The sequence below is a fragment of the Colias croceus genome, chromosome 15 (assembly GCF_905220415.1).
Source record: "Colias croceus chromosome 15, ilColCroc2.1".
Classification (NCBI taxonomy): domain Eukaryota; kingdom Metazoa; phylum Arthropoda; class Insecta; order Lepidoptera; family Pieridae; genus Colias; species Colias croceus.
In genome coordinates this window covers 8,314,725-8,330,866 of record NC_059551.1, presented here as the reverse complement: position 1 = coordinate 8,330,866, position 16,142 = coordinate 8,314,725, and the positions used below count along the sequence as shown (strand labels likewise).

At 31.0% G+C, this 16,142-nt stretch overlaps 1 protein-coding gene across 1 annotated transcript in view; it reads right to left on the bottom strand.

Moving 5' to 3' along the window:
* The window catches only part of LOC123698171 (protein NDNF-like), a 29,533-nt gene extending 25,239 nt beyond the window's left edge, over window positions 1-4,294 (bottom strand). Inside the window, exon 1 of the mRNA XM_045644768.1 lies at window positions 3,867-4,294. Coding sequence (XP_045500724.1) covers window positions 3,867-3,871 — 5 coding nt within the window. The 5' untranslated portion in view covers window positions 3,872-4,294. The remainder of the gene's footprint in view (window positions 1-3,866) is intronic.
* Window positions 4,295-16,142: the final 11,848 nt, after the last annotated feature.

The window sequence follows — 16,142 nt, the reverse complement described above, 5'->3', positions numbered from 1 at the left end:
CTTTCTACACATTATTAATTTAATACAATTTCGATATTGTTGATTAAAGTTTTAGTCTTTAGGAGAAACAATATCTACAACTATTCGATTATCTAGAAAACACTGAAAAGTGGCGCTCTATCTGTAAAATATTGTAAACGTACGTATGTAGGTAAACGGAAAGTGAAAATGATTTTGTATTGTATTTTCTTTTTACAAAGTAATCTTTTAGTACTGGTAAAAATTCTCAATTGATTTGGCACTTTAAGCTCGAAATGTATGTGAACACATTTCGACTGCATACAAGTTTCGCATTTTTATTATATTATGAAAACCTATATTTTTAATTAGATGTATTAATAAGTAATACATTTTCAGTTTAATTAATTGTATAATCATTACGTCACTTAAAAATTGTATCATATCCTGACAAGCAGCTTCCGTAAGCGAATCATTACGCTTTATAATCTCATTCCTATCGCTTATATTACCATAGAACTGCCTCTTTACAGTAATTCATTGTATACATAACTGTGTATGAATTTACATCAGGATGTCATTGAAATCTTGACGTCAATTTAGGGAAGTATAAGGTACATACATAATTCTCTCAAGGTTATTGTTGTGCAAATCTTTCAGGAATACCATTAAGGTATAGTCTTTTGATCTTTATTTAGATTTTAGACTAAAAAGACTGAGTCAAAAAAAGCATTAAGTATGGCTCCTTAATTGTCACCAATTATAGAATCTTTAATTTAATAACAGCCCTGGAATTTTTCAAAATTTACCAATTTGTACTAATACTAATATTATAAATGCGAAAGTAACTCTGTCTGTCTCTCTGTCTGTTACTCAATCACGCCTAAACTACTGAACCAATTTGCATGAAATTTGGTATGTAGATATTTTGATACCCGAGAAAGGACATAGGCTACCTTTTATTGCGAAATATGTCCCACGGGCGAAGCCGGGGCGGACCACTAGTAATATATAAATACAATTACGAATAGAACATACGGAAAATTCACATATTAATCCTCATTAATTTCCAAAACATTTGGGCATTACACATTGGATACATAGCATAAAATCATTATCGATTTAAGAATAAAATGTTGAAATTTATTATTTTTTTTTAATTTCAACTAGACCTTGATTCTCATATCTCTGCCAGAGTAAAAATCTTTCATTATTAGCTAGGTGCTATTATAAATCTGATGTGATTAAAATATTTCTACCATCTCAGGCGTAGACAATCTGGTTTTCAGTTTTCTTTTTATTCATAGTATCAAATATCCATAGCTATCTACTATAACTACTTAAATGGCGATAAAAATAAACTAATTACGACATACGTTGATAACTTCATACGATTTAAAAAAGCAAGCGAAGCGCCGGCGCTGACCAACGAAGCGTGTCTCTAGTCATCATGTTACGTGGTTTTAACACGAATATTAGCAGATATTTGTGGTAGTTCTATATAAAAACTGATGAAATGAACCATTAACAATCAAAGGAAAAGAGAACAACCTTACTAACTTTATTACTTAAAAAATATGGTAAAGGAAATGATTAGGAGCTGCAATTTAGCCCGCAATGAAGAATTGCAAATTATGAATTTAATCTCTATTCGCAAAGAATATTACCTATAGGTAATTTTATAACAAATAGATTTGGTTTGTAAAAGAATAATAAATAAATCAATAAAGTCAATAACTACTTTCACTCCGTAACGATTATTGAAGAACAAATCAAATATCTCGTTACATCGAAGTCGAGGGCCGATTTAACAAACTGCATTAAGGACCAACTTTTTGCAAGTCGGTTAATAAATAGTAACCCGATCGCTGCATGTCGTTCGTTTAAGTAACAAATTGACGTATTATGTGTCCGTGGTAATGTGGGACGGTGGGGCTTCGCGATTATATTACCGGGGGTTAAACGTATCGATTTAATAGCTGTTTAACTCTGCCTTGCCCTTTTTAAGGCGCTTGTTCTTTTTTTTTTAAACGGCGAAATTGACTGCCAGTGTTTGGTGTATATAGGTTGTATATATTTTTAGGAGGGAGAAATGTTTAGATTAAAAAAAATAGTAAAAGTACCTTATAGAAACATGTTGTTTAATCTATTGTTACGGTGCAGAATAGGTTTCGTAGTTTATTGAGTTCGTTTTGGCATAATTTTACTAAAGACACGTATAATCGTAAATGTATGTATGGTAAACATATACACGCTACATCCGGACTCCGAATTTTATTTATAAAATTGTTCCCTTGTGAAGATTATATATAGATAATAATATACCAAGTCTTAGGTAAAGTATTATTATATCTATGATGAAAATCTTATCCCAGCCATAAAGCGCTGGCTTCTTGGGTAGAGTCCCAGCGTAAAACCATAGAGTTTGAATAAAAAATCATGAAAATATCATTATTACTGGCCAGTTAGAACAAATAATGTTGGCTATTTATGAAAAAGAAATCCCCTGTCCCATAGACAAAAAAAATCGGTGGAACTAACTCGTCTTTATTGTGCCCTTAGGAATCAGTCCAAAATTTCTCGATCCATTCTATACTCAGATATTTGGCCATGAAGTTACTATTTTGCTCACCTAAGAATCTTTTATTATTTTTGAATAGCAAGCCGTGTCGTGAATAATTATTTTATTTTATCGCCATTATCCTAAGAGATCGTTGACCGTATTAATGTAATAGCCCTATAAACTTTTTTGTTTTTATTTTTTTTAAAGGCAAGAATGCATCAATTTGCCAGTGTCCTGAATAATTATTTTTTATCGCTCCTGTTAAAGGGTGTTGAAGGCTTTATAGTTTTGTTGTTTTTGTTTTATTCAATGTCATGTACGTTTATATTTGCAAGTGTGAGATATTTCTATCACTTGTAAAGTGAATGAGCGTAAAATGTAGGGAATAACTATTACATAGAGCGTTCCTTGTTTTTTTTTATTGTATTAACTAGGTACTTAAATTTGGTAAAAAATCATGATTTTTATTTTGTGAATAAATAATGAGGAACTAAGTTAAATATCGTTTATATATTTAATAATTTAACAATTAAAGATGAACCGTGTGAATAAAAATTACAAAATATAATATGTAGTCCTAAAATAATAAAATATTGAATATTGACATTAAAAAAATAATACAATTAATTAATTAAAGCAGTATAAATACGCAAAATTAATAAACGTTTTATTTATCTTTGTGTGAAAATATATCATTCCAGTACATAATAATATGTACTAGGTTCGCACTAAGGTATATAATTTTAACTTCCTATCACTAATTAATAATTTATATTGTTAACATAATATATACGACGATATTATCATAAATAAATAATAATTATGTAATAAAAGATATTTTAAAATATCTTTATTGTACATTTTGTAGGCATGCATGATAATCTGATTAAAAAAAAAAACCTTATTGTTATAAATAAATAATTAAAAACGGTAAATGATTTGGTTTCACTCTATTCAAATAAAGTTATTCGTACGAATGAAGAATAAGTATTAAAAAGATAATCAGTTAAATATACAGGTCTCTACAAACTCTATTTATTTATTGTATAAGTACATTTGCACAACGTTTAAATATCTATCGTTTTCAATTCTTTTCTTCGACTTATTTATAATAATTTAAATTAGTTTACCTCTGAACACACATTACTCTATTCCTAATTAATTTACAGTTAGTAGTTACACTTATAAAACAAAGTAAAACTATGTGTTGTTATTGTACTACCTATGTAATTAATCCGGCTTCAATAGGGCTTGAATAAGTAGGTTTAATGTTACACAATACACTATCAATTACAATAATTACATTACATTACATGTAAAATCTAATACGACGCAAAAATCTTACCCCATATTATCTGTCGTTGCACCAAATTTCTATAATCGAACACAAAACCACTTCCAACAACATTCAACGGGAAATAGTCCACAAAATAAAAACAACAAGCCTTATAAAGACATATTTGAAATTCAATGTGATCATGAAAAATTGGTTCGTATTTGAAACCGAAATCACGTATCTAAATTATGCACTGAGCAAGTGGCCTATTGCCGTTACGATATGAGATTATTCCGTACATTTTTGAATGGGGAAATTTTTGGAAAATCGAACACTGTCCACGGCGATTAAAAAAGCGTGCGTTGGTTTAGGGTTATAAATTTAGGTGCGATTCGAAATTCGCAGGGGAGATAAAGCTTGGGTCACATTAGCGGGTTTCGGTAGCAGTGCGCGTTGCAATGTGCGTGACGCACGCGCTGCGAGCCAACTGCAGCGATCATGCGTGTGTAGTGGGAACGTAGCGATGCATCGCTATCAAATAAACAAAAACTCCACAGGGGTGCTCAATCTTAGGCGCGTAACGATTTAATTGCGTTGGGGATTTCATTTTTGATTTCAGTTCGTTAACCTGATTGCTTATTTGTGTTTTGTGGGTGGCAATGTTTATGTGTATGACGTTAATTAGTTTTTTTTAATGAGTTTTTATAATATTACTTATATAGAAAAGCAATTAATATTTTTTTTACTAATTTATAAAAACGAAAATCGTAACTTCAATCACACGTAAGTATTTCAGAAATAGTAAATTTAGATTTATCTATTATAACCCCAAAGCCAAAAATAGATATGTAAATTTTTTTACGGAAACTTTGAAAACGGATGTAGCTGAAATTTGTATATTATAATTGACGTGGATATAGGTTACCTACTTTTTTATCACGTGTAGTAGTAAGCTGAAGTTAATCTGTCACGACTAACTGGTCTACCTATTTTTTTATAACATTTATTATTTTTATGTTTTAAAAATTCAATAAAATTAGATAGAAACAGTAGTATTTAAGTATTTTCGCTTAATATAAGGGATATTCAATAGACTACCTACAATTAAAAAAATTCGGAGCTCCTTATAAATGGTAGAGAAAAACTTGCGTAATTCCCTGAGGACTAAAAATAGGTTCTAATTACCTTTCTTCTGGCGGAATTTTTCATTTTTCAAGCAGTAGGTTTGGACTTTGTTCGGTAACAAAGACAAATATTTTTATACATAATGTATTCTATTAGTAGTAAAAATAATAAATAACATTTTCGTTCAGTTAACACCTAATATGCTGCGTAATAAATATAACTATTTTGATTCACATTTGATACGGAAACAGCCAATGATTTATGCTTTATGGCTGTTATATTTCTTAATATGACGTCTTACAGTAAAACTATTCGCGCGTACCAATGACGAATTAAAAATAACTTGATTGTTATTGGACATTTGATATTTTTTATTACTCAATCTACATAAATATCAAAATTAGGGAAATTACGTTTTTAAGTTTTTCGTAATTTTGTCAATGATTAATAACTATAACAATATAATTAATAATATAAGTGTCCCACAACACAGTAAAGTTCTCTAAAGGGTCTCTGCGTGTTGGATCCGCGTCCCCACGTAAGCCTTCCAAAGGACCGGGTCCGGGTGCCTTACTTATGATGGTAGGTACCCGAGTATTATGGAAGTGTGAGATACACATAATATTTAGTATCTGATACATTCGATAAGAATTTCGGTACCTTGGTATTTTTAATTTAAATCTTATCTATCTTTACGTTTCATTTCATGAAGATCTGTTTAGCTGTAGAGATAATTGACAAAAAAGGGAAAAAAATATTGTGTTTAATTTCTCTCTCGGCTTTTAATTATAATTAAGAAAAGTTGGATATTATTTACAATCCAACTCAGTTAGGTCGCATAAGACCGTCTACTATAATAATATATTGTATCAACAAACAATCACGTATGTTTTTATCTTGTCCATTAAACCACTCAATACTTAAATTAAAATTAAAAGCACGTCAACGAAATAAAATCAATCGTGTTCCTTAATAAATATGAAATATACCCAAGTACCTAACACCTTTTTTTCTCATATTTCAACACCAATAAAATAACAATTCTAAAAACAAACACTAACAGAAAACTACGATTGGAGAACCTAAAATTCCAATGCAGTTAGAAACTATCTAAGAATAGAACCAAGTCTAGATAATAGCCCGGCGTTGCTCGCTATCGGAACGGGAATCTTTTTAATGTGCAATTAGATAGTACAAAACGTTCAAGCCCAGTGCTTGTTGCGATAAAAATATCATGTATTAATTTAAATCGTGGACTTTCTTATTGGATAATTTCAGCCGATTCTGTTTAGTAATTATAGAGCTTTTGGTTAACTAACTTTTGAGCTTTTTTATGCGAACGAAGATTCAATATGGGTCATAATATTATGTGGAGATGTGAAAATATTTGTATTTGGACAATGTCAGTGAATATCATGAAGGAATAAGGAGCTTAATGCCAAAAGCTTTTTTGCTGGAAGCTTACTATTCATTAGTGACATATTAAGCTATAATATGTTTTGAGATTTTGACTACCACGTACAAATATAATTTTTTGATCATAATATTATGATTAAAACTACCAATCAGTGCAATTTGCAGTCACATAAAAAGTATCTATTTTCTTTATAATAGGTACAATACTGCCTAGTTAATACCTCGAGTGGACTTGTGTAACTATTAATTTGTTCCCGAGTTTGTTTATTTATTTAGTAAGTTTATAGAATCAATTTAATAAGCAATTAGACAGAAGAAAATGTTGAATCCCAGTGCGTAGAGACGCGCGTCCATTTTAAATATAGTCTGTGACAATGGACCGACACGGAACGAGGATGTAGACATTAATAACTGTTTTATATAAAGGAAAAGGTATTATTAATTGTAATTAACTCAATTTGAGGGTTTATGATGATTACAAATAGGGGTAACATCGATGTTATTTAATTGTAACTACAAAAAAGCCGTATACCAGATTCCTGTCATTATGGACATACTTACCTATATAAAAGCAAAAGCTTCTAAAACATTTTGGCAGCTTTCCGATAGATTATCACATAAGATGCTGTGGTCAGAAAAAATGTATAAAAAAGTACGATTGTTAAATCTATAGGCAGCAGCATCTATAATCTACCTATATATTATTATGTAGGTATAAACATTATTAATGCCGAAAAACTGTGTCATTCGTAGTAGAGGTGTTTATGTCTAAAATGTTTGAAGATCATTTTTATTACTAGAACAGAATTAGTTACTCACTAAAGGCCACTGTACTTATAATTTTAAGTATTAAATCTTACTGAATTTGGTCAAGTCAAATAAATAAATAAGTCGTAATCGAGGCTTTACTATTCTAAGAAGAAAAGTCTAAAAATGAAATATATATGAATAGAAAACTAGTAATATCATAAATGTGAAAGTTTGTGAGGATGTGTGTGTTTGTTACTCTTTCACGCAAATACTACTGAACCGATTACAATGAAATTTAGCACACATATAGAGGGTAACTTGGATTAACACTTAGGATAGGTTTTATCTCGGAAATCCCACGGGAACGGGAACTATGCGGGTTTTCCTTTGAAAACGCGAGCGAAGCCGCGGGCGGAAATCTAGAAATCTAGTAAAAACATAACGCCCAAAGTTCTTTATTTATAAAAAAATAGAGGATAACAGCTGTTCTTAGCCGTTTTTCAGCATGTGAACCCGCGGAGCACGACGAGTATGTTAATAAGAATAGGCTATTGAATATATAGAAACCTATATGGTAACATATTTGTTTAATTGCTTGCTTTTTTTTGTAATCCCTTCCACATACAAACAGAAGAACATCTCTTATACTAGGAAACAATTAATTCAATTTAGAAGAAAGTGAAAATGAAACGTTTAATTCAAAAGCCTACATTGTAGGTGAACCTATAAAAACCATGCTAATATTATAAAATTCTGTCTCTCTGTCTGTTACTCAATCACGCCCCAATTAGGACATAGGACATACTTTTTATCCCGGGAAAATGACGCAATCCCGGAAATCCCACGGGAACGGGAACTATGCGGGTTTTTCTTTGCATGCGCGGGTGAAGCCACGAGCGGAAACCTAGTATCGTATTATAGGTATCCAGGTCTTCAAATGCCGGCGGCCGTACCGCCGGCATTTGCGAAGGCATTTGTGAATGCCTTCGCGAATGCCATCGCGAATGCCTCCGCAAATGCCATCGCGAATGCCATCGCGAATGCCTTCGCAAATGCCTTCGCAAATGCCTTCGCGAATGCCATCGCGAATGCCTTCACATTTGCCGGCATTTGAAGATCTGGATATAACTTTGGGTACATACTTGGTACATACAGTTGCTAGTTACATATTAATTTTTATTGTTGCCCCACCTTGAGCCCATGGCTAGCTACGCCCATGGATCTGTTTTGATGGAATCAGTGAAAGTGATTATTGATTAATATAGTTAACTTTAAAACCTTGGCGCCTGCGCAAATCTGTAAGCAAAATTTAAATCTTACTATAATCATGAGTAACACAAGAGTTTGTGATACAAAGATGACTGCATGGATTGATTTAGCCTTAGTTAACCTTTTATTTACAACGGCTGATCGAATTTTGATGAAAGTTTATACGGTTTCTAAGGTTTATAGTTTATACCTACACAGATAGATTTAGTAGTCCAGATTTGAATTCAGACTGCTTAGCATTTATGTTTTTTTATGAATAGTATCATTTTTAATCATTTTAAATAAAAATTTTACTCTTTCTTAAATTCAAGAGATTTATTAAACGTAAAAAAAACAAAAAGTACGCTGCGAAAGTCTCCATGTCACAAAAATGGCAAGAATGACAAGATAATACTTGCTATAGGTAATATCTCAACAAGTTATTATTGATTCTTAAGAATCTTTGACGCGGGCGGTTAGTCCTATACAAAAAAAAATATTTGTTCTAGGACATAAAATAATAACTATGTTATAATCCTAGTCCTTTGATAAGTAGGTATCTATAAAATATATATAAAATATATGCTAATACTCATTGTATTTTAAATTTACTATAATGTATAATAAATTTTATTACCATTATAAAAATAATATTATTGCATCTAAAAGTAAAACGAAGAATCAATTCTATAAATAATTAAAGTAGTTTATGTAAGGTCAATATAATACTAATAAAGCAAAAAGATGCCGTAAAGCCTGTGTTACACTTGGTCTATCTACTAATCGTAGTGTTTTTATTAATCTTAGTTTCATTTCTCAGCATACAAGTATAGAGAATCATTCAAAAATTTATAAAAGCTTGTTAAAGGATCGACTAAAAATACGTCATAAATATATCATCCAATAGCTGCTTTCGCACATAACATTCAGTATAAGATGCACACAACATCATGCAGCTGTTAACAAAAACAACCCACATTGTCTTTCAAAACACCAACGCAAATTGACCGCAATCAATCACCCAATCGCCGACGAGCCGGCTCAACTCAAAATTCATTTATCCCTTCAGAGAAACGATTAATTTATTATCAAGCACCCTTTTCGCGCATCCAATTTAAAATTTGACATCTTAAACAGTCTTAAATTACGCACGAAATTATTTTATTAGCGCCGCGCGGCAAAATACCCGACGGCTATGGAAACTGTTAATGTAATCGAGTAAGAATTTTTCGGCGGCCGAATGTGTAATCAACGCGTCAGTGTGACTCCGCCCTAAACCCTTCGTTAATAGCTCGATACCATATCGACTTTCTGCAAATCGGTATAAGCTGTGCCAATAAAGGATGGTTTTGTAATTTTGCAGTAAGGACAAACAAAAACAAAAAAAATATTAGAAATACTAAAAATTAACCATTAATAGTATAATCTCATGTTGAAGACAAAGATAATTAAAAATAAATAAATCCTATCATTCACCATTATCATCATCATCTTCAGTTCCACTGCAGGGACACAGACTTCCTATGAGGCTTTAGATCACATTTATTCCTATTGACACAAGGTTATATTTTGAAAATTAGTATGCAGATTCTACATAACGTAGAGCAGGCTACTTTTCATCCTTACTGACAATGAACATGTAAGAATGCAAAAGGAATTATTAATTTCATTTTGAATCACATCCTTTAATTGCGCGGGTTATACAACACATATTTCAAACAGAATCACAACAATTTAAACTCTACCCTTTACTAGATAGAGTCTAAAATTACACTAAACAGTTTCATAATTTCATACCGTACTTATAAACGTTTTGTTTGTTCATATACCGATAAAGGTATGCACATAAAATGGTGAATAATTTTTGATACGCAATAGATATATCACAGTTACAACGAGTAAGAAATGGCGTGTGAAAGTAATTAAACACGATTTATTGATGTAGATAAGAAAGGTTTTCAAAGGATCATATTAGTTATAGATAAGTTTAATATACAAATATTATAAATCTGATGAGTTTGTTTGGTTGAACGCGCTAAGCTCAAGAACTATTGGTCCGATTTGAAAAATAGTTTGGAAAATCCAAAAGTGCACGCCTCATAATCTCATCCTTTACAATAAAATTGATTATTTATAAAGAGTACGTGACTATAAATATAAAAATGAAATAAAATAAAACATTTGGAAAAGTAAAGAAAGCGGTACCGTAATAATTGAGCTATTTTTCTTGTGGCCCCACCTAGATGTGAAACTGCGCAGGTTTAAGGGACTGACTACCAACTTATTTTTTTAAACCTTGGCTTATAGTATAAAGAATCGAGTTTATAATGGTGAATTTTGAGTACACTATAAAAAAAAAAAGTCGATATTTTTTTTGTTTATTTAATAACAATTAAACCACATCGAATCAGACCCTGAAAAATGAAAGGGTTCTATTCCTGAGCATACTCAAGCGTAAGAGAAAAAAAAAGACTCGATTAGTAAAGTATTTCGGTCGCTATCGTGTTAACAAGAAAATCCTCCGCACATACAGACACACGGACGTCCAAGACAGAACTTTTTTAAACTGTTTTTTAACTAGTTTAAATAACAAAAATAACATCAAAAATATCATGAACGTTAAAAATAGTGTTTTTTCTTAATATGTGTGTGTATGTATTATCTTACAAGTGCAATGTATGATACATAAAGACATTTTAAGTTTGAAAAATCAGATGTTTTGCGCGAAGTGACAGTAGTACCCACCTCAACGCTTCGCTTATGAGGCGTGCAAAAACTTTCAGTGTTAGATAGCCCATTTATATAGGAAGACTATAGGCTATATAATATCATACTAAGATCAATAGAAGAGGAGCAATTCGGGGAAAACTGCGATGCACAGCCAGTATGTTAAAATACACGAATAATGTATATAGATTTAAGCTTTAATCACGGTTGAAGTTAATTACTATTTTAATTTAGTTCGTTCTAAAATAAATCGAAGTTGTTCCTTTTACTAAAGTTTATAAATTTGGCGTGTATTTATTACTTAAAATTACCTATAGAGACTTGTATTAAAAAAAAACATATCCACAAGTACGTACCTACATATTCAAATCATTGGAAACATTAAAAAGGGCTGGACTAGCTAGCTAAAATAATAATAATAAAAATCTTCATTAACCAAAAAAGTAGAGCATTACAGTATTACAGGAGATCCAAACTAGGCTGTTGCCTGTGTCTTGGACATTAAAATAGAAATAATATTTATGTAACAAAAAGTGTGATTGTGTATAAGAGGTGTGTGATGTGTGTGTTTGTGTGTGTGGTGTGGAGAGTGGATATTAGTGATATTTAATTAAATTTTACTGTAGGACATGAAAATTAAGAAACATTAAAGTTGTAAGTTTTCATAATATTTTCGAACTTCGTTCAGTATTCATTTGTGTTGTAGTATAGTGAAATAGTTATTAACGAATAAACGCTTGCAAGATATTTAATGAAACTTTTTTTTTAACGTGAGGAAAGGAGGAGTGAGGAGGGAAAGGGATTTTGCCAACGTATTAATTAGTATTCGGGAAATATGTTATAATGTGCAACGACAGGTTATGGAGAAAAATTGTCCGGACAGAATTTGAATATGAACAACTATAAAATTATTTTCTAAGTTATTGTTTTAATAATATTGATTGTTACTATATATATAAAAGTATTTTATTATATTTACACGTTTTTCTTAAGTATATATTTTTTTATTTCACCTCAAAGTTGAACACTTCGTTTTCGGACACGACAAGTTACTGAGAATATGACATTACAAAATTATTTTAAGGAAAATTGCTTACTTTAATCTTATTCTTATTACAAGGACTCCATTATAAAAATCTCTTTTAATAAATATAGTACATAACCAGATAAGTTACGTTTAAAGATTTTTTCGTAATCTCCAAAAATTGCTCGGCAGGTTATGTTGCCACTTTTCTGAGAACAACCCATTAACGAATAAACGCTTTAGGAAAGCCGTTGCTTTAAACCGTTAAACCTGCAAAATATTTAATAAAACCTATCCTGAATCTTTACAAAGTATTCCATAAACACAGCAGTTGGCGGCATTAACTAATTCACTATAATCAAATAACCGTGAAGTCTCGCAGGATTATACCCTTATTGTTTCATAATTCCGTAAAAAATACACCGTTTAAAATAATTATAGGACGATTTCGTTAAGGTGCATTCACATGGACCGGTTATATTTTCGCATTTGTGCTCTACCGCCGATTAGCTCTTATGTGGCAATGACCTTTAGTCTATTGCATGTTTACATCTATACTAATATTATAAAGCTGAAGAGTTAGTTAGTTTGTTTGTTTGTTTGTTTGAACGCGCTAATCTCGGGAAGTACTGGTCCGATTTGAAAAATTCTTTCGGTGTTGGATAGCCCATTTATAGAGGAAGGTTATAGGCTACATAATTATCATCACGCTACGAACAACAGCAGTGGAGCCACGGGGGTGAAACCGCGCGAAGCAGCTAGTCTTTCTTATATTACTAAGAAGTTGTATTTTGTGAAGATGGTAATTTCTAGTAGGTACTTGTAGTACGCAAATAGTTTGGAACGTGAATGATGATTTAATAAGCAAAAGGTGCACTAGAGATGATACTGAAATTAAGGTACTCATCGTCTTTATGCACATTTCGATACAAGAAACATAATTTAAAATATCTTATTTGACGTAGAGGCAAAAAAGAGAGGGTTGTTTGAATGTTTAAAAAGTTTCATGTTTTCAACTTCGTATTGTTACATAGAAATCATAACCACAATTCACAGATTCTACTTTATTTAAAACGATTTCACTTATTTATTTTCTAGAATATCAAATCGTAAAAGTAAACATAATTTCTCAGTATTGCAATTAATGTTAATCTTGCACAGCCCTACATTAAAGCCTCTCAAATAAGGTACATTACACACTATTAAAAATTAATGTTCCCTATACATTTATTTGCCGTGCTAATGACACTCGCTCGTAGGCTATGTTTAAAAAGCGATCACTCTTTACTTAACTGATGGACATATACGGTAAATATATTAACATCAACTTTGTAACAGTTAACCATTGGTTAAGGGTGTTTGTAGATGCGAGAAAAATATAGTACTTGTAAAGGGACATTTTACGTAACATATGATTGACGTTTTATTATAAGGTACAACCAAGAAGCTTATATCTAATACACTGGAGATTTCAGTATGAACATTAACTTGTAACAAGAAAATATGACCTTGAATGACGCCAGTATGTTTTTTTATCTCTTTCTGTGGGGGTGACCAAGTTAGGTGTGAAAGGGATAAAAAACATACAGGCGTCATTCAAGGTCATATTATCTTGTTACAAGTTAATGTTCATACTGGAATCTCCAGTGTATTAGATATAAGCTTCTTGGGATACAGCTAAGCGGTTGCTTCGACTTCATCTGAGCAAATAATAAGGATGACATGGCTCAAATATTATTTACAAGGTTTACAAGTAAAAGTACGTTTCTATGACAACTAAGTAATAAGTGTGATGTAAGCCACTCTAATATGTATAATCTAAATGTAATAGACTCAATTTTTTTCTGAAGTATTAATCAAGTTTCATATAAACTACTTAACGGAATATAAACTACATAGTCTATGTTCTGACTCTACAATAAGAAGTCTATAAAAAAAATATAATAATCTCACAACAAAGAAAAAGAAGCTTCGCATTTTGCCAAAAACTTGCCAAAACACAATTTCACGATATAATCAAAACAATCCACGACACGACGAAAAAGTGATGCTTATGAATAAATACGATATAAAATGATGCGACGAAACAAATACTTTGGAAGCATATCGTTTAAATTAAACCGGCAAAAACAGACTCCCGCAAGCTTTCGGCAAAGCTCAGATATGAAAGTTTCGTATTAACATGCGCATTAGCATTTTGAATTTGATTATTCACAGGTACCTTTTTTCAATATTATTTGTATTTTAGCAATATCCTAAGCAGCCGAGAGACATGAATAAAAATGAATAAAATAAAATATTGACATGAATAAAAATGAATAAAATATATTAGTAAAGTATTTAATTGGTAAAACTTCATGCCTTGAAAAGAAATTTCGAATTCACTTTAACCTGTAAATTGATCACTACATAGTATAAAACAAAGTCGCTTTCTCTGTCCCTATCTCCCTATGTCCCTTTGTATGCTTAAATCTTTAAAACTACGGATTTTGATGCGGTTTTTTTTAATAGATAGAGTGATTCAAGAGGAAGGTTTTAGTATATAATTTATTAGGTTGTAGACACAGCGGGCGAAGCCGCGACCGGTAGTATTATTATAAAGAAATGTAAAATGTGAACTGGAGATAAAGGAGATAAAGGCTAATCCTAAATCTCAATGAGGTATTAAGATACATCGATTTTCATTAAAGAAACGTTATGAAGCCATAATCTTGGGCGTAAATTATTTTCGTCTGCTTTCGCTTCATATGTACAAATTGTATCGAAGCATATATAAATTCTACTTACGTGATAAATAATAAAAGTATGCTATATGTTTTCTTAATTGAAAGAAGAGTTATTTAAAACAGAAGACATTAATCAATCCTTTGGTAAGTAACTGATTAATTAATTCTACGTATGCATGCACCTGAGATAATAAAGTTTCCAAATAGGCCTATTTCTTTGGGAGTTTATTTATTTGGTACATTTTAAATTGATTCCTCTTACCTTTAAAGGTTATCTATACTAATATTATAAAGCTGAAGAGTTTGTTTGTTTATTTGTTTGTTGTTTGAACGCGCTAATCTAGGGAACTACTGGTCCGATTTGAAAAATTATTTCGGTGTTGGATAGCACATTTATCAAGGAAGGCTGTAGGCCTATATATGATCACGCTAAGACCAACAGGAGCGGAGCCACGCGGGTGAAACCGCGCAGCACAGCTAGTAGATAATAATACAGAAAATACTGAAATCTGGTTTCTTTATATCAGTTCTTATCGTATAATAAATGCTATGGATGCCAGTGTGACACGAATAGCATCCATGTATGTAAATCTGTTTGTTCGTAGTGCATGAATTTATCAACGTAAATATGTATTCACATTTATCAATTTCACGTTCAAATATTCATCACTTTTGGGAGATTTATTTTTGGAGAGTCCTCGTTTTTATCTGTATTATTTTGTTGTTTAATTGTATTTTAGAAGGTTTATAATGCACTGCAATTTAATATTTTATAACGTTAAAGTATTAAATTATTTTAGAAAGTTATTAACTATATATGAAATTATAATGTTCATTGTCATTAAGCATTTTCATTTCAACTTAAAAGATTAATAAATGTATCTTTAATATTATTTTACATGTTATAAAACCATCGACAATACTTAAATTCCTAAGTGAAAAACACAATGTATTATATTTTTTCAAATTGTATTTCCAAAAATAAATATAGTTATTCGGACGCTTGTGTTCATGACAGAATTAGGACGGACGCTATCTCCATTCAATACAGTCATAATAATATGTTTTAGTTCGTGACAGATTAAATATATTACTTTATATTTTAAACGATTAGTACATATAATATTATAAAGATATATAATTTAGTATATAAGGGTACTTTAAAATAAAATCACAACACATATCTCAGTACCCAATCTCTGTAAGTTCAAAACTTACGTAAAAAATGTATAAAATGCAATAGATGTGGAAACTCAAAACCCAAAACTCGAGTCGATTTATCAACGTTGACGTCATTGGCCTTATCAATAAAATATTTGTTCAGTTCTA